This window comes from Pituophis catenifer, unplaced genomic scaffold (genome assembly GCF_029215685.1).
Source record: "Pituophis catenifer annectens isolate HBS135680 unplaced genomic scaffold, rPitCat1.0.hap2 SCAF_1, whole genome shotgun sequence".
NCBI lineage: Eukaryota > Metazoa > Chordata > Lepidosauria > Squamata > Colubridae > Pituophis > Pituophis catenifer.
The window spans coordinates 181,019,030-181,045,595 of NW_027256881.1; the positions used below are offsets into that span (position 1 = coordinate 181,019,030).

General features: G+C 38.9%; 1 protein-coding gene across 2 annotated transcripts in view; it reads right to left on the reverse strand.

The window, feature by feature from the left end:
- AOX1 (aldehyde oxidase 1) overlaps window positions 1-26,504 on the reverse strand; it is an 89,525-nt gene extending 63,021 nt beyond the window's left edge. The window contains exons 1-16 of one of the 2 annotated variants that reach the window (XM_070933274.1): window positions 26,451-26,504; window positions 23,943-24,000; window positions 23,414-23,510; window positions 22,480-22,588; window positions 21,319-21,445; window positions 20,132-20,193; window positions 19,830-19,901; window positions 14,415-14,495; window positions 13,028-13,172; window positions 9,945-10,037; window positions 8,166-8,317; window positions 7,076-7,169; window positions 5,780-5,889; window positions 5,120-5,304; window positions 1,675-1,837; window positions 323-415 (exon numbers count right to left, since the gene is read on the reverse strand). In XM_070933274.1, coding sequence (XP_070789375.1) covers window positions 323-415; window positions 1,675-1,837; window positions 5,120-5,304; window positions 5,780-5,889; window positions 7,076-7,169; window positions 8,166-8,317; window positions 9,945-10,037; window positions 13,028-13,172; window positions 14,415-14,495; window positions 19,830-19,901; window positions 20,132-20,193; window positions 21,319-21,445; window positions 22,480-22,588; window positions 23,414-23,510; window positions 23,943-24,000; window positions 26,451-26,504 — 1,695 coding nt within the window. Of the gene's footprint in view, window positions 1-322; window positions 416-1,674; window positions 1,838-5,119; window positions 5,305-5,779; window positions 5,890-7,075; window positions 7,170-8,165; window positions 8,318-9,944; window positions 10,038-13,027; window positions 13,173-14,414; window positions 14,496-19,799; window positions 19,902-20,131; window positions 20,194-21,318; window positions 21,446-22,479; window positions 22,589-23,413; window positions 23,511-23,942; window positions 24,001-26,450 lie in introns of both variants that reach the window. The other variant, XM_070933273.1, reaches the window with a different exon arrangement.
- Window positions 26,505-26,566: the final 62 nt, after the last annotated feature.

The following is a 26,566-nucleotide window of genomic DNA, read 5'->3' on the forward strand; positions in this document are numbered from 1 at the left end:
TAATTTGATAGGCATCAATGTGCGTGTTGGAAGGACCATTGTCATTTTCAAGGACCTCATTGGGCACCTACATCATACAGTATATTGCCTATTATGTACATAACTTGGAAAATATTTCCAGTAATAGCAGAAAGTCCAGATTTCTAGAGCAAGAGCAAAATAACCACCTTCAAGAACTAGGTGGGTAATTAGCCAAGCAACAAATGCCCCTTCCCATTTTTGTAGAATCATTTCTATTAGCTGATTGAGATATTTCTGACTATTTAGAAAAACATATTTTTTTTATCTACACATAACTCTCTTTAAAACTGACTTCACTGACCTGGTATACTTGTATGCCCTTCGATGGTGTATCACAGAATTCACCTAAAGCACTCATGTGTTCCTTTGGTAAATTAGGATAGTTGTCTGGAAACTGTAGGAAGTTAGGAATTCATTTAATATATTATACCAATATTTCAAAACTGATTTTGCTAGACGGAAATCCAAAGTCAAAAGAGTACTGTTATATTCATTGTAACATTAACAATCATTTAGCATTATAAGAATCAATTTACTTTATCTCTTCTAACTTCACAAAGGGGTCTTTTATTTGTGGTAGAGGAGTGGGAAGAACATTGGAAGTGTCTATTTATATTTTAGATTCAACAAATTTACCATTAATAAAGTTTAAATTCTAAACTGGAAGGAGTTGACATAACCCCGCATACCATAAAGTATGATGTGAAATTAGCTTGTATCCCAAGTTCAAATTAACCACAATCAGCGTAGAATCAGACAATAGTGCAAAATCAGAAGAGCTTCCTGATGTATTATAGCAGAATATTATGATTTTAAATTACAGTAGTGGCAGTTAAGACTCTAAAAGCTACATTGGCTAAAAAAGTTAACACAACTAAAAGAATCCATCAATTTTTTTGTTTATTCTAATCTAGTTCTATTCAATTAACCCTGTTAGCAAAAGATTTCCTAACACATTAATTTTTTATATATGGATATGTTTTAGAGTGGAAAACTGGAATCAAAGGCCTTATTCTCATAACTACAATATGGCGTTTACATGTGTAGTAACCTGATTCAGCATATGCGCAAGCATGATAAATAATTATTATCAGAAAGCACAGCATCTGTTGAGACATAAGTCTAAATTACATAGCTGTTCTTGATGTAAGCTTCCTAGGATTATTATATCTGAAGTGTTCAAATTCAGAGAACGACTAGATGGCAGTAGAGTTACAATTTTCTGTGTCCCCATTGTAGTCCTAAAGTTTTCTGTGTAAATTTAACTGATGAAGTTAAATTTTTATTGGTTGCATTTCTATTCTTAGCCACTATGGGTGTCTATATCATCAAATTGCTGATACTGCTTTCCTACCCTACAGAAAATGCAATTTTATCCAATTATTGATGTATTTTGCTATTTGATAAACATTGATTATTTTGTGAAGAAGAAGCTAAACTTTTTAACAGTTACTGTAGACAGGCCTATCTGATTTTAACATTACAACAAGAAAGTCTGGTGGAGGAGATGGCAGTTCTAACACATACCTTTTACTGAGTTTGCTCATAAAGGAAAATGTGAGCAGCCAGTTCCAGGCCACCAGCAATCTACAATTTTATCAACCAAATAGCTCTGGAAAAACTGTTTGGGTGTACAGAAAGTCTATTATTTACCATGTTTTTTAAATCATGTAGTACTTTCAGATAGAATCGGAAGAAGAAACTGATAAGCATAGTACGTCTGTATTCTACTTTTCCACCAGGTGCTGAGGGAGAGAGTGTGATTTCTTCAAGAATTAACTTGCAAGCTTCATTCAGCATCTCTTCATTCCAATTTCTGGGAGGGAAATGTCATAAATCAAGCATGCTTAGATGAGAAAAGTACAGAAGGAAAAATTTGGATGAGCAGTGATAAGCCCCTCCAAATACAGGTAGTCCTCGACTTACAGCAGTTCGTTTAATGACCGTTCAAAGTTACAACTGCACTGAAAAAAGTGACTTATGACCATTTTTCACACTTATGACCATTGCAGCATCCCCATGGTCATGTGATAAAAATTCAGATGTTTGGCAATTTATGACGGTTGCAGTGTCCCAGGGTCATGTGATCACCTTTTGCGAACTTCTCACAAGCAAAATCAAGGGGAAAGCCAGATTTACTTAACAACTGTGTTACTAACTTAACAACTGTAGGCAACTTAACTTAACTTAAGTCAAGAAAGGTCGTAAAACGGGGCAAGACCCACTTAACAAATGTCTTACTTAACCACAAAAATTTTGGGCTCAATTGTGCTCATAAGTTGAGGACTACCTGTATAATCACACACTATAACTTCACTGCTTACAGCATTGTTGACAGTTGTAGTGGTACTATTGAATATTGCAATGACAAATTCAAGATTTACACAATAAACTTTTCAAGAATGCAGAGCTAATTCTGTGCTTTTATTTTGGGATAATTATTAGCATACATAAGGTTAGTAATATGACATTGTTCTCCTATGGAAATGTCTAGTTACTATGTCAGTGAGTATTCTGGAACAGATCAGAGAAATGTACAGGAAACATCAGCCAAATGTTTAGATTGGATTTGGAATTTTTATTCACCTAGCATGTCCTTCCCAAGGACTTGGGATAGGCAGATTAAATTATTTGAATTATTATTACACACAACAATGTGAAATTACAGCTACTAGTTCTGCTATTGGTCTTCATATACATCAAAATTCTTCCAAAGTACTTAGAACCTGTTTTAATGTACCAGTATAGTATATATGTGACTCAGGGTTGAAATGCTCCCGGTTCAGACAGGATCGCTGGATCCAGTAAAAATGGAGGCGGGTGGTTTGGAGAACTGGTAGCAAAAATCCCTGCCCCCCCCATGCCCATCTGAGCCACGCGATCATCAATCAGAGGCTTTTTTTAAAAAACCCTCTGCCGAACAAGCAATTCAGCTTGGATCGTCAGAGCCATTTAAAAGAAAAAAAGTTTTTTTCTTTTAAATGCCTCTGACAATCCAAGCTCTGACGATCCAAGCTGAATTGACTGATCATCAGAGGGTTCTGCTGATCAGGCAACTCAGCTGGGATCGTCAGAGCCTTTTGAAAGCATTTTTTTTACAACCTTTTCACTGAAAAGGTTGTAGAAAAAATGGTTTTAAAAGTAAAAAAAAAAATGGCCATGCCCACCCAGTCACATTACCACCCCCCCCAAACCACGCCCACAGAACCGGTAGTAACAAATTATAGATTTCACCGCTGATGTGACTCCAAGGAATGTGGCTTTTTATAATTGACAGATGGAAATTTTGTTAATGTACAGATTTTCTAAGTGCTGTCCAATAATTTTTGGTATGGTACCCAGTATGCCATTAATCAGTAGGGCCACTATGGATGCTTTATGCCATAATCTTTCCATTTTGATTTTCAGATTCATCTTCTCCAATTATTTGTTTTCTATTCTACTAATCTATTACTATTATTATATTTATTGCCCCCCCCCAACCTTAAATAAATTAAAAACCAAAGCCCCAGGCTTGGGGCCAAAACCAGGTTTTCAAAACTTTCCTGGACCTTAGGAGAGAGGGGAACATCCATATATCTTTATGGGGTATTACAATATTTCACACATCTAACATTTATTTTTTGAGTGCAGAAGATGTTGATGCAGCCCAGAGAACTAAATTATATGACATACTGTATAATGCTATGATTCTTAGGTCAATATTCATTTTGAAAAAAACTTTCCCAGAAACTTGGCTATTTAAAGAACAAGAAAACAGATGCACTTTGCAGTGCAGATTCATAGAAAAGTTGAATTTCTCATTTCTCTTAATTCAGTTCAGCAAGAACATTTTAAAGAAGTACTTTTCTAAATATTCAGAATACATTTTGAAACAGAAATAATTCCTTTTTTTTTTTAAAAAAAAGAAGTATTTATAGTACAACTTGTAGACCAATGCATTATACAGGTAGTCCTCAACTTACAACCACGATTGAGCCCAAAATTTCCATTGCTAAGCAAGACAGTTATGTGAGTTGTGCCCCATTTTACAACCATTTGCCACAGTTGTTAAGCAAATCACTGCAGTTATTAAGTGAATCTGGCTTCTCCCATTGACTTTGATTGTCAGAAGCCAGTTGGGAAGGTTACAAATGGCAACCACGTGATACATGCCAGTTATCAAGTGCCTGAATTTTTATGATATGATCATGGGGATGCTGCAAATTTTAAGTATTAAAACCAATCATAAGTCTCTTTTTTCAGTGCTGCTGTAATTTTGAACAGTCACTAAACGAATGTTGTAAGTTGAGGACTACCTGTAATCAGTATTGTCTAACATTGCAGAAATTATTGGATGTTCAAATTTATTCCCTTCCTGCAACTTCTTAAATCTGTGCAAAAAGTTAAAGAACCCTCAGGAGGGCCTTAGGGCAGCGATGGCTAACCTTTTTGCCGTCGTGTGCCAAAAGCGTGGGGAAGCGTGGGGGGATCGCACCCATGCGTGCCCACAACCATAATTCAGTGCGCCCCGCTCCCCTCGCACAGGCACACGTGACACCCCTGCGCTCCCCCCGCTTTTGGCACGTGATGGCACTGTGGGCCCAGTAGCCCAGTTTTTTCGCCCTCCCCAGGCTCCAGAAATTTACTTGGAGGCTGGGGAGGGCGAAAACAGCCTTCCCCATCCCCCCGGAGGCCCTCTGGAGGCTGGAAATGGCCTGTTTGCCGACTTCCAGTGGACTGGAAGGCCCATTCTTCACTCTCCCCAGCCTGCAGAGCCTTTCTAGGAGCCTGGGAAGGGCAAAAATAGCCTTCTGGTGGGCCCGGAAGGTCCGAAAATCAGCTGACCGGCATGCACATGCCAGAGCTGAGCTAGGGCAATGCTTGCGTGCCCACCAATATGGCTCTGTGTGCCACCTGTGGCACGCATGCCATAGGTTTGCCATCACAGCCTTAGGGCAACATGTAGAGAGTTTAGAAGGAAGAAAACAAGGGCCCATCCCACTAGAGAAGGAACATTTTGTTTTTCATGATATTAGATGGTGCTTAATCATAATTTCATTAACCTATGTTCTCTGAGTCATCTGTATAAATAGTAAATAGTATCATTGACTTATACCTTCCAATGAGCTTCTGGCAGGAATTCCTTGCACTCACAGTTGTACAATCAATGCCTCCATATAAAATAGTTAGGTCCTGAATGACATCTGTGCCTGATTGGAAAAGGACTTTCATTGCAGAATTTGTCACCGAGAGTGCATTTCTTTTACGATCTGCCTGTCGAAAGGCTGATACAAATTCATTCTGGCAGAAGGAAGAAAGAGAAATCTGACTGTTTCCTCTACATACAAAAATGCTCTCCATTCTTCAGTTCACATGTGAAAAAAAAATGCTTATCCTGAAAACATCTGTCTATGAAAGAAACAGAGCCAATCGATATATAGCATTATTCATGCTTTTAAACAACAAAATGTCACCAAGACATTGAACCAAACTACTAATATTATAGTCCCATGAATAGCATTAGTTTAACTCACCCCATCCCTCCAGAATTTCCCCTCTGTCCAAACCTTGTATAGTTTCAACTTGTACTCTCGGAGGAACAGTTTTCTAAAATATTTGGGTTATGTATGCTAGTATAGTGGAAAGAAAAAGAGATAAAAATCTCAATATGGGCTGGACAAAGTATACCACAATGCTTGGTTAGTTCTCAACACTGAGCATGCTAGTCTTTCCGCAGGCTATATGATCAGAGGTGGAGAAAAATGCATGGACTTACTTCCTTTGAGAATGGAATAAAAACAGAAACAATGACTTCATTTTCCAAAAGGTCTGCTTGAGGCATTCGTTCAAGGAATTCATCATTTAGGGGAATCTCCCGTGTACCATCTGATAGAGGAAGTAACAATTTTTAGAGAAAGTGCTCTGTCAGACCACATGAAAAATACTGACATCCCAGAGAAGCAATTACGTAGGCAATGGATTATTCTATTATTTTGAATAATTCTTGACATTTGTATGACTGCTGGCAATGAATAATTCTATTCTTTCCAGATTTGTTGGCCGTGATCTCTGATTCCCACTGACTCTGTACCCAGAGTTCTCTATGATTCAGTCTACTGTATATGCCTGCAGGAATGGAGATTCTTGGGGCAAAATTTGTTTGTTTATTATTTAACCATGAGTTCTGCAGTTTGGCCATTGTCCTACATTTTATCCTACTAGTGAAGAGAATATCACATCAACTGATGACATAAAGAGAAGATTTCAAGGTTTTAAAAGTAAAGTACATTTCTTAAGTGCAAAGTCTCCCCTCTCCTTTCCTTCCTTCCTCTTCACTTTTAGGAATTGCTGCTATTTGCAGCATCCGGGAAGGATTGAGACCAATTAAGCATGCTTTACTTTATTTCTAGCATTTAAAATGTTAAGAGGTCACTAGTAACACTTATAATATTTATAATTGTAATATTTCCCCATAATCTTATGGAAATATACCAGCCAGGGGTGGGCTTCAAAAGTTTTAGCAAGGAATTCTCTTCCTGATTGCTGGGTGGGCGTGGCCATGGTGGGTATGGCCTAGTCGGCCTCTTGCACCACGACCAGGGGGAGGCATTTTTGCCTTCCCTGGGCTCTGGAGGCTTTCCTTGAGCCTCTGGGAGGTCGAAAACGGCCTCCCCAGCTCCGGAGGCCCTCTGGAGGCTGGAAACAGGCCCGTTTCTGGCCTTCCTGAACTTCCGGTAGGCCCATTTTTCACCCTCCCCAAGCTTCTGTACACGCCCTGCACTTATCTGCATCCTGGGAGGGGTGGGGCGGGGTGGGCGGGGCCAGCCAGGAGGGGGTTCTCCGAACTGCACAGACTCTTAGCTAGAGGTTCTCCCAAACCCCTGTGAACCCCCAGCAGCCCACCCCTGATACCAGCCTTCCCATATATCAGGTGCCTTCTAACTGTGCTGGGACTAGAACTTCAGAATTCACAGCTAGTATGGCTATTGGTTCAACACAGATGGGTATACAAGATTAGGCAGTCTAGTTCACACACCACATAAATATAAAATATCAGGATGCTTTTATATACCTTCTGATGCCAGATAGAGAATAGCTTTCCCAACTGCCAGGACAGGATTCAAATCCCAGGTGGATCCTCTGCTTACAATGTGTCCTCCTAAAGACTAAGGAATAAGGCTTATTTGTTTCTTGTCCACATCTCTATACAGATTTAAAACACAATGATGTAGAGGTCTTTTTTATTCATAGAGTATCAAGTTAGTGAAATAACCTTGTTCAATAATAACAGCAATTTTAGCCTTGTGCAATTTTCAAATGTTGGCAATAAAATCTTGTACATCTGTATTCAGAAGTCAAACCACTGAATTCAGAGGAATCTGTTATGTAAATGTCTCCTAAATTATAGCTGAAAATTACTGCACGTTCAATAAAAAAAATACCTCATCTCTACTGTCTAGATTATTTTTATTCATATTGTAACTTTTCCCATTGTTTTTATTTAAGTAAATGCTTTGTAACATTCTATTGTATATTGATAATTTTATAGGAGAGGCTGGTGTGGGCACGTTATGAAAACGGTGATAATGGAGTATTCACCCTTTACATATTTCCATATAATGTTGCAATGCAAGTGTAAAAGGACAGAAATTATATTGTGATGTCACAATGCACATTTTATCATTTGAGGTTAGGAATAATGACAGTCTTCTGCCTCATGAATACTGAATTGGCTTGCATAGCTTACCAATCAATGAATCACTCTTTAACAAAATAAAAGACCTGTAAAAAAAAATTACCATTAGAATCTCAACTGCTTGATTGGGGTTTTTTGGCTGGGGCAAATAAGTGGACTTATAAATCTCTAAGCTAGGTATCAGAACAACATGTATATTGAATATGGGGATGGGTACTTTCCTGCTAATGGATTTTTCTCCATACGTTCTGGAAGAAAAATATTACATAGATATTCCTCTTCTCACATTTGGCCTGCCACCTTTTGACTGGTAGGCAGGACTCCATGCTAGGTTACTATAAATAGATGAATCCTGCTCTTATATTCTCTGGAGATGATAGGCTGGGGAATAGTTTGTGGAGACATGTGGAGCTAATGAGATGAAGTGATATGCGTATTGGGAATGAAAATCACGTAGAAAACACACAGCAAGACATCTGATCTGTTCTCCAGCCAGAGTCCTCAGTTGCTTCAAGAGGGTACAGTAAATCTTGGTCTTCTCCGTTGGGAACTCTGAGACAATGCTTAATAGGAAGTCTCTCAACTGGGCAAAGCGGATGGCTGCTCCTATTAGTATGCCTGAAATCAAATAATTTTCAAAAAACATAATTATTAGGAAGATTAGAAACAATAACAGTAACAACAATGCATAGTGTCAACTGAACTAGCTAGCTAGCTAGATGATAGATAGATAAATAGGTAGACAGGCAGACAAATTTGCAGATTTGCAATCTCAGCTAATAGTCATATTTGTGTGTCGTCATTACATTGGATGTGATGTGATATGCAGCCTTTACAACAGAATAACAAGTAAAGCCTACTCTGCTAAAGAACGAATATGACATAACATGATGTTTATGTAGGCATGCAACTACTCATATTGGGCCAGGCTGGGGATGCCTTGTTCACAGCAGAGGAAAAAGAAGGCAGAGGTCAGCTGGGGGCAGCAGGCCAGTGGAGCGCATAGAATATCAGGGGCTTATGGGGCTTTGTGCTGCAGTGCTGTGGTAGCTGACCATGGGATGAGACATCAGGTAGCACTCCTTGGCAGTGCCAGGAACACTACAGCAGAAGTCATGGCCAGGGGATGATGGCAGCCAGCTGAAACTGCAGAAGGCTCCAGCCAGGTCTTTACTTCAGATCCAGTACTGCAGGTGCTACCCCATCAGGGGTGGGTTCTAAATTTTTTTACTACCGGTTGTGTGGGCATGGCTTATTTTGTGGGTGTGGCTTGGAGGTCATGTGACTAGGTGGGCGTGGCTAGCTGGTCAGAGTCATTTCTGGAAGGTCCTCGCACTTACGACCAGTCCTCGCACTTACGATCCGACTCATTTGTTTGCTTTTAACACTGATCAGCTGTAGGACGGCCCTTTGAAGCCCCCCGGCAAGAGTTTAAACAGTTTTTTTTCTCTCTAGTCATCAGCTGGGACTCAGGAGGCAGCAATAGATTGGGGGTGGGACCAAATAAAAGGTAAGAATAACGTGGGGGGGGTGGGAGGGGGAAAACCAGTTCGGTGACATCATATCGTCACCGCTACCGGCTCGGCCAAACCAGACCGAACCGGGAGGAACCCACCACTGTACCCCACCACTAAGGAGTGCCACTTTGCAGGGATGGGAAATGGGGGAATACAGGCAGGTGGGGGAATTGAAACCCCCCTGTGGTCATAAGTGCAAGTGGGCAACTAAGCACCAGAATTTTGATCAAGTGACTACAGGAGAATTATAACAGCTGTAACTCTGGAGACCAGGCCATTCATTCAGCATCACCATAACTTTGAAAGGCCACTGACTGAACAGTCATTAAGCAAAAACCAACTGTACATTCTAAACCTTTCTTTATTCAAAGACCTTCTGCAGTTCTTTGGCATGGAGCTCGCTGATTATTGCCGTTTTGCATGCTAGACACTGTTTACAGACTGCCACATTTAACAATCGTTCCTAATTACAAGGGTGATGAAAAGGTAACATAACTGATCCTCACATTTTCAACATTTGCAGATCTGTAAAGTTAAAAAAAGCTGAAGTAATATCATAAGCATAGTCATGGTTTCACTCAGTGACCACCTTATTTAATGATCAAGTTACCAGTTCCAATAATGGTCACTAAATGAGGACTACTTGTGAAAATTATATTTTGTTGCATCTATCTCCAATCACTTTTGCCCCTTATTTAAAATGGACATGTCCCACAACAGAGACGTACCATTCTCTTCAATGCTGGTGACATGCAGTTCTGGAACTCTTACAGGATGGAGGAAAAGGGGATAATAAACATCCAGAAGTTTCCTGTCAAGTCCTAATGGGGAAAAAAATTAGAATCAGAGGCCAGAAAGAGAAGGCAAAACCAAGTTTTGGGCAGCAGAAGCAGTCTATGCAAATTTACTGTGCAGAATAGCTGCCAGATGAACCTGGAATGAGTTCTGGGGACAACCAGAAGTAACATATATGATGGGCATATAAACTTTTGAGAGAAAAGTATGTTGTAAGAGCATAATAAACCTGAAGCCATTCAGGCTGTTCTTTTGTACTGCTGAGCTTGAAAACACAACCACCATCATGCCTACTTCTATCCCCACAGAGCGATTTTAGACAGCTAGAGGAGGGCCATGCAATCTATGTGGAACCCTGAGATAGATTGCTTTCATTTTGATTTATTTTCTGGCAAAGTAAGGGAACCACATTTTTAATGATCTCCTTCAATTAAAAAGAATAGAAAAACTGATCTTTCTGTTGTAAAAACAGTAAAAAACATAACTTTCTCAGCATTCCCATTTTTTGCATCAGGGAGTTTGGGGTTGGTTTTATAAACAAAGCATATTCAAATTATATTCCCTCCTTGTTCCGTGTTGTGGTACAGCTCTTTCTGTTACTTCATGCGGCCAGTGACAGCTCTCCATTCCCACAGGGAGGGCCTCCTTGGGGTGCCGTCGCCCAGACAATGTCAGATGGCGACCCCTAGGAAGCGGGCCTTCTCTGTCGGCGCACCTACCCTGTGGAATCAGCTCGCCCTCGGGCTCCGGATGGCCCCTGACCTTCGCTCTTTCTGCCGTGGCCTTAAAACATGGCTATTCCGCCTGGCCAGCTTGGACTGAAGGGGTTTTAGAGGGGATTTTAATGGTTTTTATAGTTTTATAGGGTATTTTTTAAAAAATTGAACTTTGTGTGTTTTATTGTTGTGAGCCGCCCTGAGCCCTTTCGGAGATAGGGCGGCATACAGGTCCAAATCTATATAAATAAAAATGTAAATGTCCGTTTGTACATAACTGCACATCTCCGAAAGTTCTTCACCGATTGCTTTCAAATTTTAACACAACGTTGGATTCGACTATGGGCATGTTTTTATATACCTATATTATATACATATCACACCTGTGACAGGTAAAAATATGAAAAACATTGGAAAACATTGAAAGACATTGACAAACATTGAAAAACAGCGCCATCTGCTGGATGCAAAACCAACATGGCAGCCTCCCAGCCCTGATTACGCTCAACAGATTTCTGCTCCTTATATTTAGACTCTCCATATTGCTTCCAAGAAACTGTGCATTTGGAAGGCAGAGAGGGCCATATCCTGCCACCAGGCTCGGCAGGTAGGCAGCCGGCTCCCCACCAGGAAGCCCTCACAGCCGGCGCTTCTAGGGCTGGGCAGAGCCTGTCCGAGCCTGGCTCTGACCTCCCCCTCCCCTGGCCGCCCCACGAACTAGCCTCGCCCGCCGCTGCTGCCCATCCCCCTCGCCAGCCGCTCTCGGAGCTCCCTCCAAAGAACACCTGGCAACGAGGCTGCCTGGGTCCACTGAGTGGGAACCCTCTGTCCCTCGCCTGGCCCAAATTGCGCCTGGCCCAGGGCTACCATGGGCCCCGAGGTCAGAAAGACCAGCCGCTAACCGGCGCTATGCGAATCAGGTTGGTGAGCGGGAGATGGAGGCAACTGGAGCCTCGGGGTCGCCTTTGACCAGCACCACCTTTGATTCCCAGGTGGGCGCTCTGGCAATTCACGGAGCCTACATGAAAATTTTGGCCTCTGGCAGAAAAAGAGCTCTGGGAAGGCTTTTGGGGGGCGGAAACGGCCAGGAGGGAGCATGGCCGGCCCTCCTTCATTTTGCCTGGAAGAGCAGGGTATTTAATCATTCCCCTGCCCTTGGCAGGTGAGGGAGGAGAACTGCGCAGCAGGGGTCCAGTGGGGTGCGTGTAGCTCCTGGCTTTGCTGTTTTCTTCCTTAGGGCGGGAAGCCCCAAACCAGCCTCAAACCCCTGCCGCACCCCCTCCCTCCCTCCCTTCCCTTCCCTTCCCTGCTATGCATCTCCCCGTCGAGCCCCCAGAGAACATCTGTGCAGGGAGGATGGAGGGGGCCCCCGAGTTTCTCCTGTGGTGCAGAGAGCTGCGAAGGCTGGCCTGAAAAGGTAAGGGCAATGGCGGGGGATGCAGAAGCGGCTGGGCCAGAGACAGAGTTAAACAGAGAGAGAGGGAGAGAGAGAGACATACAGAAATACAGAGAGAAGGACGGGGGGGAGAGACACACACACACACACACACACACACACACACACACACACACATACAGAGATACAGAGAGAGAGGGTGGAAGAGAGAGAGACAGATACAGAGAGAGGGGGAGAGAGAGACACATAGATACAGATGGGGAGAGAGAGAGAGACATAGAGAGATACAGAGGGGGTAGAGAGAGAGAGACATAGAGAGATACAGACAGGGGAGAGAGAGAGACATAGAGAGACACAAAGAGAGAGGGGTAGACAGAGAGAGAGGATTTTGTGGTTCCCATTGTTTTTTAGCAACTGGTTCTCTGCTCTAATCACCAGCTGGGTAGGCGTGGCTCAGGGGCTGTCATGTGACGATGAAAGTGAGTGATGTCGAGTTGGCCACGCCCACCAAATGTTTGTGGAGAGTTTGGAACTTCAGCCTCACTCTTTTAGCCCAGCGGAAGCACCAGACTGGGCCACAGCAACGCGTGGCTGGGTACAGCTAATAATAAATAAATAAATAATAAATTTTCCTGCCCATTTAATTCTATACCTGGTAAATTATCTTTTAAAAGGTAGCTTGTAATGTTTTGTATCACCACTGACCAGCTCAATGTACCAACAACTTCTGTTTTCTGTTACTGCAATAGTATATCCATACTATCCACATATACATGTACAGGAAGGAAGGGTATTCAGCAACTTCTTCTCAGTGAATGCATTCAATAGTTTGCTTTATGCTTCTTCCATCATGTCACATTTCCTCATGTCTGACCATGTGACATATGAGGCTCGATCTACTTACCTACACATGTATTTCCTATAACAAGAGGTGCTTGTGGGTAGGTAGCCTTCAGGTGGAGAAGTTCTTTTAGAGATGAGGGAGAAATCCATGTTGTCCTTTTCCCATTGAAAACCAGAGTTTTCCCCCTGTTCTCTTCAGCCATTCTCTGTGAGGAAAGCAACACTGATGGAGACTATACATACACTTAGTGTTACTCAATTAGCGGCCTTTTATACATAGCAGAATCTCCTCCAGAGCATATATTACTTCTGTGTCTCTTTGATGGCTGTGACATATCCAAATAAGTTGCTGATTGATGGGCATGGATTAATAGACACAGAAGGACCAACTATATGTATAATTCAACTTAGTAGTATTCATCCACATTCATGGTTCTTACTGCAGGAGAGCCATATTTCTTTTTCATGAACATGGGAATCATGTGCCATAAGCTACCCATGCAACTGTTTTAGAACAAGTGGCACTTTGTGTGGGAATTTCAGGTTTGCTTTTCAAAAGGGATTTAAATAATATCTGTGCAATCTTGGACATTTGTTACTTTGCATTGACAGCTTGGTCACCATGTTAGCCCAATAACTTTTTAGTGTCTAATAAAGGAGAATATTTGTAACTCAGGCTTGAAATTGAAATGAGGAGTCCTTGGTGCCCTCTGAACTTGTTTGCTTCCAGATGTTTCATTACCTCAACTAGGTAACATCATCGGTGCTAGTCAGATTAGCACCGATGATGTTACCTACGGTAGTTAGGATAATGAAACATCTGCAAGAAAACAAGAAAACTCAGAGAATACCAAGGACCTCTCATTTTTAATTTCTGTTTGCATTCCATTAAAACTGCAGCTTTAGACTATGTTTTATTTTAAAAGGTTGATAAAAGCCACTTACTCTTCTGCAGATGGGACAGAGATTTAAAAATAAAAATTGATCATTTTCAATGTGCATTTGTGTGGCTGCTCAGTTACAAATATTCCCCATATTTTTTTAAACAAAGAAGTCAGCTCTGAATGTCTTATCTGCTAACTCCTTCTGGTCTGCTCATAGTTAAAGGAAAAAAGATTGGGATAAATACTGCATTGAAAGTCTTACATATTTAAAATTGCTTTTAGCGACTAGCCATAAAATGTTAGTAGTTATTAATGATTAAAACAACAAAATTTGGGAACATAGGGAATGTAGTTGCCAAAAAAGATGCCATAAAAAAGGAAAAGAAAAGCACTGAATTGAGAGGAGGTAATTATAATCAGCAGAATGGGCCAGAATCTGAAAAAAATGCTGTACCATATCAGGGAGTTCCACCTATAGCATCTCAAGTCAATAGGCTACAATACAGGAAATCTTGTAAAAAGATTGTAAAACTTTACAAGCTGGATCAAAGATTGATCTCCTACCATTAGTTCAGGAGGAAAGATGAAATCCTGGGTTGGATCTTTGGGATAGAATTTTTCTGGCTTACATAGGCCTGAACAGATCTAAAAGAAAATTATTATCATATATCATATCGTATCGTATCGTACCGTATACCATACCATACACCATACCGAGATTAAAAATGGATGTGTAATTTACAAGAATGGTTATATAATGGGATTTCCCAAAATATGCTAAACTGCTTTAGTTGAGTCACTTATATACCACTGTCCATTTCAGATCCTTCTTTGAATTCAGATGAATGCACAAGTCACTTGCATGCATTGTTTACCTTACTGATCATCTTACCACAAGAATGGCATTTTGTTATTTACCCATTAGACCCAGTCATTTCTTTAACAATGACATTTCCAAACTGGTCTGAAAGGAAAACGACCATAAGCACAGTTACAGTTTCATTTAGCTACACTCTGCTTAACAACCAAGTTGCCAATCCCAACTGTGGTTGCTAAACAATGACTACCTATAATTATGAATATTAGGCAGCATTTTTTATAAATAAGTGTGCACATATTATGATATTTTTTTAAAAAAAATTGGGAGGGACTCTAAATCACCTTCCCCAAATGGATGTTGTATTTCAACCCCTTTATTTACTTAGCCAGCATGATCCTAAGTGAGGGACAACATTCAGATGGAGGATTGTTCTCTATGTAATCATGTACAGTTGATCACTTTAAATATTGTTTGTAGAAAAGCAGCTATAACATTAATAATGAATGTAACTATTTATCCCATGCAGCCATGGTTAATTAATCAGTACTATAAGGATGACTCAGGATACTCAATCCTAACCTGCATTTTTCATTATGCTGATGAGGACAGGCTATAAACAGGTATGAGTATGCCATTGCTACATAATAAATTTAGCTGGGATTGTCTTTAAGCACTCTACCATTCAGCTTTTATAGTAATGGTCCATAAGATGATCTCAATTTATTCAGTGTCCAATGGCTAAACACACCTGCTCCACCTTGTCACTGATACAGTGCAGGTTACTTCAGTAGAAAAATGTGCAATACTGGCTTGAATTTCTAGCTCCTATAAGCATATGATTCTTTTCTATTAATGGAATTTATTGCACATGGAATGGAATTTCTATTAATGGAATTTATTTGGTATGGAAGGAACTAGCCTGCTTTTTGCTATATGTGTGTTTTTCACATGTGTTTAGGTTATGCAGGTTGCCCTGTTGAATGGAAGCTAGCAATGAATGCAATGAAATCAGACTGTAATAGTTGCTACTGAACATGGGAGCAAAAGAACTATGGAAGAGGCAGAAATGAGATAGTATCAATCTATAAAAGGGTACTAAGTATGATCAATGCAATTATGAGGCTATAAGCCTTTTGAATGTTGTTAGCAAATTACATGCTAAACATCTATCACAAGTTCCAAGACTGGATAGAGATTTAGAGGGAATAATCCAAGATGAGCAGGCAAGATTCAGAGAAGGAAAGTCAACAATAGACCATATTTTGGTACTCTACCATCTGGTACAAAAATACACTCATAAAAAGAACTCTTCTCTCTTCATGGCCTTTCTAGATTTTAAACATACCTTTGATTCACTTTCCAGGAATGGCAAAAATAAAAAATACAACTATTGACAAGTGCCTCCTCTCTCTATACCAGTGGTTCTCAACATTCCTAATGCTGCGACCCTTTAATACAGTTCCTCATGTTGTGGTGACCCCCAACCATAAAATTATTCCTAAAACCATTGAAAATATGTGTTTTCCGATGGTCTTAGGCGACCCCTGTGAAAGGGTCATTCGACCCCCAAAGGGGTCCTGACCCACAGGTTGAGAACCACTGCTCTATACAGAAATAAAACCCCACCTTAAGAGTGAATGCAATACCCAAGGGTTCCTCTCTGGCACAGTAAGTATTCAGAAAGGGGTGAACAGAGATGTACATTTGCCCTCTTCTTTTTAACTTGGATCTCAGTTCAATAGTAGACGTTGTTCCTTATCCAGATTTCTATGTGGATAAACTAGCAGGGTGCAAAATCCCTATACTCCTCTATGCTGTTGCTGCCGCCATAATTTTTATAAACCCTCATGGGGCTGAAAAGAGCAATGGTAGTAGTATTTTGGTACTGCAGAGAAAAATCACCTGATTCTTAATTTTGATAAATGTAAAATTCTGATCATTCTAGTAGAGTCATCCAACAAGTAGAAGTGCACAAATTAGGGTGTGTTACTGCATTTAGGATGGTTCCATTCTAAAATCACCTGGAAATCACATCACATCACATAATCGCATAATACAGCCAGTTCTTAGGTCTACAATTGCTATTATGTGCTTCTTTTATACAAGTGGTGGAGAACTAATCCTTGGCATTAAAACTGGTCGAGATCCTTTATGGGGCACAAGTAGAAATTTATGTGAAGAAGGATGCACTGGGAACAGTGCAAACAAAATTTTTGAGATCAATCCTTGCTATACCCAATGGGTATACCCAATTAATGCTTGAATGCCTGCAATTTAAATAAGGGCTTGGAGGAGGATGATAAACTACTGGCTGAAAATCTTTTCAGTTGGATTGACCCTTGAGTTTTAATAGATAATTTTTCTTTTCCCTGGAAACAGGCCATAGAGGAGAAATTGGTACCACACAGACGTTATGTTTCATTCCTCATTTATTTAGGATATGGGCAAGCTAAATATCTGTTCACTCAGAAAGTAAGGGATATGGAGTTTCAGGTTAAAGTTAATAGGTTGCCCCAGATGGTAGAAATTGGATACAGCAAATAAGAGCACTTGGGAACCAGAAAGATATCTATACAATCTAACTTCCCCCAGGGTGAGATAGTATTTTTCACACCCAGGCATAAAATCTTACAATCTGCATTGCTGCAAGGCAGATACTCCAAAATCCCATTAACTGAGCATACCTGCCCATGTGGCGACAAAAGATCAAAACCATTTCACATACATTACTATAAAGATACTTATCTGTGTAGTAGGCTGTATTGATATTATCCTTCCCATCTTCTCATCTTTCCTACTACCTTGTATTGGTATTTATGATGTATTACTTGTTATATCTTATGATTTATTATCGTAACTATGATCTATGATATATGTCCTATCACTTTGTTGTTTGCATGTACACTGAGAGCTTATGCACCAGAGACAAATTCCTTGTGTGTCCCATCACACTTGGCCAATAAAGAATTCTATTCTACATTGCTTAAATTCTCCACCTACTATGTACATTTTCAGGAAGACCCAACTGTTTCTAAGTGAATCTTCTTCTAGAAATGCCTGTGCAGTAGTCAAATTCTGTTTTGCCACAATGAAAATAAGGCCTATGGGAATAATTGCTTCTGCATTATTTATCATTTTAGATTTAACACATACTAGCTATCTTGTTGTAGATTATATATATATATATATAAATCTAGTGTTGTTTTTAAATTTGCTGGTTGTTGACTAAATAAATTATTATAATTAGGTGGAAATGAGGCTCTGATGCAGGGGTGAAATGGTTCAGACCGGATCACCCAATCAGGTAGCGATGATGGCGAGTGGTTCGGAGAACTGGTAGCAAAAATCCCTGCCCGCCCCCTATGTCCAGCTGAGCCGCGCGATCATCAGAGGCTTTTTAAAATACTTTTAAAAGTAAAAAGAAGAGCCTCTGATGATCGCGTGGCTCAGCTGGGATCGTCAGAGCCTTTTAAAAGCATTTTTTCTACAACCTTTTCAACCGAATGCCTCAGATCAGCATTGTTAGAATTCAAAAACAATCCTGTACTGATAATGTTAGAGTTTTTTAATTATGAGTAGACAATGTTCTCTGCCAATTTTTCTAAAGGAACTGAGAAAACAACAGGTTTTCGCTTTAATCTTTTCAGAGTACATTAATCCTTTTTTTAAAAAGGGCGGGGAGGCAAACACTGTTCACAGAATGGAATCCTGTTGGCCACGCTCGATTTTCCTGTTCCAGATCAAGTATCAGAATCAATTAACACCTGGATATTTATGCAGGTTTTAGGCAAAGATCTTCCTCTGCTGTATTATTGAAAGGTGTGGTGAACATTTTTTAATTTCTTTGAAACCCTCCCCAGGACATTTTAATTTAAACATTGTTACATTTGAATCCTGTCAAAGTGTTAATCAACAAGTTATACAAATCACAACACCATCCTTGTTAGAACTTGTCTCAGCACAAAACAGCTTTGGAAGGCAAAATGTTTTGACAATCCTTGGAAATCATTTCATTAAACTAGTGAATTACAAAACCTGTATATCATGCATCTTTTTTACATCTGGTGAGATTTCAGTTGACTAGTGAAACAAACTAGTCTCCTGTTCCCCTAAGAATTATATTATTAATATTATTAGATTTCATTGAAAATTAAATCATATTACTTCTAAATATAGGTATGAAATTGCTATTCCAACTTCTGAAATAGCAATGCATGGATATGGAAGTATATCAACTCTTGATTCTAAGACTGCAATATTATGTCTAATTATGTGAAAATAAACTTCACTGAACACGCCTGATTCAACAAGGAAAGGATTCAGATACCATTGGATTAAAGATTTGGCAATTTCCAATGATTTTTCATAGCAAACATAGGTAAGGCTATGAGATGTGGGCTGCAAATGAGATGACCAATAAATGCCAGAAAGAAAAAAACTAACTTGCGGACATTTGGATGTTATGACACTATCTCTGTGGTTTATTTATGTCAGATATTAGGATGCAAGTATAAAGAGCTGTGAACTAGCACAGATGCCAGTTGTCAGCAGGGTAAAATCTAATAAGGTTAGTAAATGTCAAAACCTGAAAAGGGAAGAATATATTTTCCACTCCAAATAATGTAAATACTTTCAGACACTGTGCACCTTGCACATGTTTAGAGGCTAATTCAAAATCTAGTGTAATCATTAACATCTTTTTATGTCCCCTATTCAGTGTTGGGATTCAGCTGGTTCTCTCCAGATCAGGTGAACTGGTAGCAGCGACTGCAGGAAGCTCCGCCCATCCACCCGGACGTAGTGCGTGAGCACTGCGCATGCGCAGAAGGCCATGTGCATGCATAGAGAAGGCATGTGCTCTCACATTTGCGAACCAGTAAGGAAGGTAAATGAATCCCTCCTCTACTCCTATTAATTAAGTAGGCTGTAATTAATGTAGTGGTTCTTGTCACATATATATTACAAGCCATTTCCAAGGTAGAGGGTATCATATGAAAGAGACCTCATCATAAGATTGGGAATCTAGACATTTCTGTAAGACTGATATATACCACCCAAAATAAACCCTTTGGGACTTGCATCATGAGCTCATTCATGAAAGCACAAAAATCATAAATGTTGTAGCATACCTTTCCTCTTCTTAATGATGGATCTTCTGCATAATTCTCTTTCTCTTTACTCTCCTCTTTTTCCATGCAACATTTTCCACTCCCTGCCAATGGGCAGCATTCCTAAGAAAATAATTCATTCCATGATATTCAGGAATATTATGATAACACTGGAAAGAAAGCTAGAGGGGGTTATTTATTATTGTTTTCAATTATATTATTGCTGTATATTTCTTTGTGGTCTTTATAAAATAATCACTTCTTCTATCCACTTTTGCAATAGAACAGCATTTTCTTCCATTAATGGGCACTTTCAGCAAAATCAATGCAATGATCATCCATTGTTTTCTTACCGAAGAAAAAGCACTAAAGCTGTCCAGTATAGGTCTGTATCCAGTGCAACGGCACAAATTACCTGGAAGAAATGATCACACACAATAAATTTATTTCAGTGATCAATATGTTTTTGTATCCTCCTTTTAATGCATGTGCATCACTTGGGCAAGTTAACAATAATTATAATCAACATAAACTGTACATAATTTACAAAAGAAATGAACTACTTCATACTTTATAAACTACTTTTATAAAAAACTACTTCAAAAGAGCAAACCAAAGCAGGAAGATAAACTTTTATTCAGAGCATAGAAAGAATGCAGTTTTTCTTCCTAATAGTTCTCTGCAGGCATAGGATTGATCTCCATGGTGGAAGTGCTTCCTCTCTGGTCAAATCTTTGCTCCCTTCAACAAAATAAATCTGTAGATTAAGATTGTTCCCATAAACAAACAGAATGTTAAAGGATACACAAAGAAGGTAGCCTTAACCATAACTTAATCAAAATGTGATTACTTTATATACTTTAATTTATTAAATTATACATTAATTTGTGTATATGTTTTATGCCATTTGTACTTCAAAAATATTTCAAAATACCTAAGGCCAACTGGAGCTAAGACCCGAGTAGAAGGTTCAGTCATTGGTTATTCCCACGTTATATTTTATATATTTTAATACAAGTGGAGAGTAGAGAAGACAAATATTGGAGGTATCTGGTAGCAGAACCAAAAAAGAACTGTTTGGGAGGCAAATACTTAGATACATACAGGTAGTCCTCGACTTATGACCACAATTGAGCCCAAAATTTTTCCTCCTAAACAAGACAATTGTTAAATGAATTTTGCCTCATTTTACGACCTTCCTTGCCACAGTTGTTAAATTAGTAACATGGTTGTTAAGTGAATCTGGCTTCTCCATTGATTTTGCTTGTCAGAAGGCTGCAAGGCTATGTGACCTTGGGACACTGCAATCGTCATAAATATGAGTCAGTTGCCAAGTCTATGAATTTTGATCACATAGGGATACTGCAACAGTCATAAATGTGAAAAATGGGAATAAGTCACTGTTTTCAGTTTGAACGGACACTAAACAAACTGTCATAAGTTGAGGAGTACCTGTAAAAATAGCCGCTTCTTTTGGTGCATGTCTAAATTACTAACAAGCATGGAAAGAAAAATATTTTTTGGGAGAAAGGCAGCCTACCATCCAAAGATGCAACAATCTGTTCCATGCTGGGTTCAGGATGATTTCTCAGGAGAGAATACATAGACATCACCATCCCAGGAGTACAGAAGCCACACTGAGAGCCAAAACACTCTGCCAGCCTTTCCTGGAATCAAAATATCTGAATTTATGATCCACAGGAAAACATTATCTTGTAGATATATTTATTGCTATCTATACATAGCCTGGATATGAATTAACTGTTGCTGCCATGATTTATTTATGAAATGTTATTCTTATGACTTTATTATTCAAACTCTATATTGTATGTACAGGATTTTTAAACATATTTTCCCACTGATTATTACAAAAAGCAATTAAGGATCAACTTTTACTTTTTTAAAAGGGAAAATGTTGTTGTATATACAACATAGGTCTAAACTAAGGCTACAGAAATGGTCACAACTGCTCTTTCTCCTCTGCTGCATACACTGCATGAATCCTGAGCAAAAGCTGCATTGCAAGGGCTGATGCCTGTACAAATTTTCACCACATGCAGTGCAACCTCTATGCTACACTTGTTTTTCACTGCCTTAAACTATAGCCTGCAGCACAAGACTTAAGAAGAAATCTCCCTAATTGTTTTATCTCTGTATTACAAAGCTCCTACATGCCCACATTTTTTTATGCAGGGCCAGTGCCCAGCTTGACAATTTGTCATATTTTTACTGTCAAAATAAATGAAAATGTTTCTGAACATGGAGATCTCACCCTAAAGGACCCCATGGGAACAGAGATCAGATAAGTGCATTATCATTTGAAAATGCCACATAAAAATTCAGTTACAAGTTACAACCCTTTAAAGAATCTGTCGTAAACCTGATCCTATATTGCAAGGAGTACTAGGGGGCCCCTTCCCTTCTCTGGTAAATGTGGGTCACAGCTAGAGCAGCAGATACCTTCTCACATATATCAACGGAAAGGAAGGAATCTGTGATGCAACCACAACAACCAGATAAGGAGAACAAAGCAAAAGAAATACTTAGTGAGATAGGAGCTAAGGAAGTTAGGAACAGAAAACTGTTAGGAGTTATTCTTCAACTCAGATGGTATGAACTAGGCTTGAGAAAAACTATAGGTTCAAATTCTCAATTCACTGTAAGTCATCATATCTTAACTGATTTAACCGTTTATTCTTACCTGTATTGGATTAAGTTTGGTCTTTGTGGTTCCCACTCCTTCTACACTGGTTATTGCAGCACCATGGATGGAGCACAATGGAAATAGACAAGAATTGGCTGGATAATGACTTTGGGATGTAAAGGAGAGTATCCACATGCATAACCATTAAAATAGTTGCAGATGATCTCAACACCATGTAATCTGACATTATGTCTATGACCTCAGCATTTCATAGCCCTCCAGAAAAACCCAACCATTGGGCCACTACCTTGGAATAATATTTGCTATGCCTTGAGACAAAGTTGATGCAAATTTATATTAAACATCCATTATTGATTTTCATTAGAGATATAATAGAATTCAAAAATAATTCCTGTGATTCAAATTGAAATAAAAAGCTGTGAGAAAGGAACATGTGTGCTTGGTGGTCCCCTGCAAGACCCTTGCTTTCTTTTTTTTACAGCTTCTTACTTTGAATCCAGACTTGGACTGGACAACCATCAGGAGACATTAGAATAGTGAACAGAGTACCAAATAGGATTGAGTTAAAGGATGTATTCCATCAATCACGATTCTCCAATTATAACCTGTTCTTACTTTGGTAATGATTCAAAAGAATTGCAGCCAAGAGAAGTGCTACAGAGATCCACAAGCATCCCACCACCTTATATAATAAGGAAAGTGGGGAGGGGTAGTGAATATCTTCTTTTGAAGCACTGTAGCTTGAACAGGTGTTTATTGTTTTAACTGAAACTTGGCATCATTAAACCTATGTGGGCCCACTGAGATTCCAACCGCTTTACTACTCTGTTTTGGTTATTCTTGTCTGACAGAATTATTATTTTTCTATCTGTATTTCCACAATTCTTTGGGGTGAAAGCAACATCAGAGAGTTTCCTTAACTTTGCATAATCTTTAGACAGAATCCAGCTTCCCCCTTGCTGAAGGATACTGTATCTTTTTGGTTTCAGGATTATAGGTTGATATCATCACAGTACAGGCCCCACAGCCTCCAATTCCACAGCCATATTTAGTTCCAGTCAGGTGGACTGATACAGACATATTGTTAAGGAAAGAAACTGTGATTCCCATCTAAGACAGTATATTTTACCAGAACAATTTCCCCATTGCTTTCAATTTCCATAGGGAGAAAGTGGGAAGAAAATAAATACAGGTAGTCTTCAATTTACAGCCACAATTGGGACCAGAATGACAATTGTTAAGTAAGGCAGTTCTTAAGTAAGTCACGTCTGATTTTACAGCCTTTTTTTGCCACAGTTAGGAAGCAAATCCTTGCAATTGTTAAGGGAATTGTGTGATTGTTAAGTGAATCTGGTTTGACTTTGCTTGTCAGAATAAATATGAACCAAAAGGCTCTGTTTTCCTAGGAAACTGAGGTTTACTTTGGTTACAGGAAAATTATCATGCATCTTGCATAATCAACAGAATTTATTATGTAATGCTGTAAAGAAAAAGGATACGTTCTTTTCTCAGATAATTAAGCAAGTATTCTTCAGGATCGGGATAATTGTCTGTCACCTGCATTGAAAGAAGATTTAAGCCTGATAAGGATATAATGCACTTTCACCCAATAGGCTTAATGTTGTTTTAATAATGGAAATTAATACCGCATACTTTTTCTTTCCTCTTACTTAGGCTTAGCATTACAGGCTTACAAATCTCATACCATGTTTGAATTAATTCAACTGAGACTTGAGACATTTGTTAATAGAGAGGGACAATGCAAAGTTGTTTGGACTGTGGACATTCAGATACAATAAGACCTCTAGGATAAGAAGGGGACAAGTGGGACATGGCATAAGCCATAAGAAAAATCATAGCAAATCAAAAGATAAGAAATAGATCTTCTTTCCTTTTGTCTTCCCTCCCTCCTTTCCTTCCTTCCTCCCTCCCTCCCTCAGCAATATAACTCCATTTACATTTTACTCTCTGTGCAAGGCATGAAAAATTCCTTTCAGTGTTGATATTTTGATGGGAACAAACCAGAATAAAGTTCTATTAAAAGATTTCTACTCTGTCATAAGAAAACATCACTGTACATATAGGCTTATAATCATTTATGATATGAAAACGGTTTTATTTTTTGCCTCTCCTTACTGATGCCTTTTTTAATATAGAGACCTCTGAAGGCAGTTCCTTCTATTTTTTTTTTAATTTGATTTATATGCCGCCCTTCTCTGGAGACTCAGGGCGGCTTACAATGTGTTAAGCAATAGCCTTCATACTTTTGTATATTTATACAAAGTCAGCTTATTGCCCCTACAAACTGGGTCCTCAATTTACCTACCTTAGAAAGGATGGAAGGCTGAGTCAACCTTGAGCCTGGTGAGATTCGAACATGCAGTAATTGCAGGCAGCTGAATGTTTATTAGTCTGCTGCGCCACCAGGCTCTTCTAATGGTTCTTCTTGTTCCTAATTAAAATATTCAGGGAGCAATGATGTTATTCACTCCTCCTTCTGTTACTTCTGCATTATTTTATTACTCAAATGGCAAGTTAAGACTGGCTGAGCTGTGATTTCTATAAATTTTTACTCTGATAAACTCTGGTAAAGCCCCAAGGCACCATATTTACCTGAGTAGGAATGAACTTAAGGCAACACCTTAAGTTCCTTCAGGTGTTCACTTATGTTTCTAAACTAAATCAGATGTTTCTCCCAAATATATATTGTCTCATCCTATCTCCAAATTAAAACTGCGTAAGGTGAAGAAAAACCTGTGAGTTGTGTGAGAGTAGTGATACAATTTAAAAAAAAACATTATCAGCATCCAATTTTAGTGATCTTTTCTTTCTCTTCCTTGGATTTAGAAACAGTATTCCAAATTGTGGCAAACATTTCTTAACATGATTATAGATGATTTTTTAAGTGGAATTTGACTCTGTATTTGTGTGTATTGTAGATTGCTGAGCACTATTGATGACACGTATGATTCCAAATACCTGGCAAATACCACCTCTGGCTGGCCCCAGAATGGGGTAGAAATGGAGTTTTTGCAATATCCTTCCCCTGCCACGCTCACCAAGCCACACTCACAGGTAGGGAAAATTTTTGGATTTCACCCCTGCCCTGACTGAAACTTGTTTTAGTTATGGTATGTTTGCAGAAAAGAGTAGGAGTAAGAAAAGACTGCAAAATGTTAACACACTGGGAATATGAATGAAGGTAAATTGTTTCCTGGGCATTTCTTTATATTTTAATAGCCTATTTTGTGCTTTTATCACATGGTATTAGAATTCTAAAAATATAAAAAAGCAAAAATGTAGTTCACTTCAGGTCTAAGGGATGGGGACATTGAAAGTTCCACATTTTAAACTTCTCCCTCAAAATTTTCTCATTGAAAATTCATAAAATATATTTCTGGATGCCTTCTTGTTTTCTTGCATGTGTCATGTAAACTAAAGTTCCTCTTCAGAATATCAATTTGTAGTAAATCTGGCAAAAAGCTACTTAACATATTTGTAAATTGCTGCTGTAAATATAAAACTGCATAATTATCAGTTTTAAATAGAAAAAGAAATATTATCTGATTTATTTCTTAATAACTTTTCAGAAGATTGTTTAGCAATGTCTTAATTAGCTTAGTCTTGGCAAACCTTTACATTAATTACAATGGTAAAATAATAGTTACACAATATAACAAAATCATTTCTATAACAGTTCCGTTCATTTAATTGGTTTAAGATCACTGTATTCCTGTCCTATCGGGCTGCATACAAATACTTGGGGAAGTAATTTTACAAGTCAATAAATATGTCGTAATTATGCAATTTTATTTCTGTGTAAGCAATTACTATTGCATGTACACAAATCTGTCTCTTGTACTGTAAAGATATAATATATTGCAAGTCAGAATGAATCATTATGCAGTGTCAGGAATAATATAGTATCATAAAGCATTCCTCACCTTCCTGAATTATTTTTTTAAAAAGAGTAAGTATATGTTCTGTCAGAGAAAAGAAATCCTTACCTTCCTTCCATTCACAAAAAATACAAGCTCATCTGATGGTTGAGGACAAGCCATTTTGCAATTGAAAAGCACACTTTAAGAACTACCAAGAAGGAATGAAAGATTTTGCAGTGGCA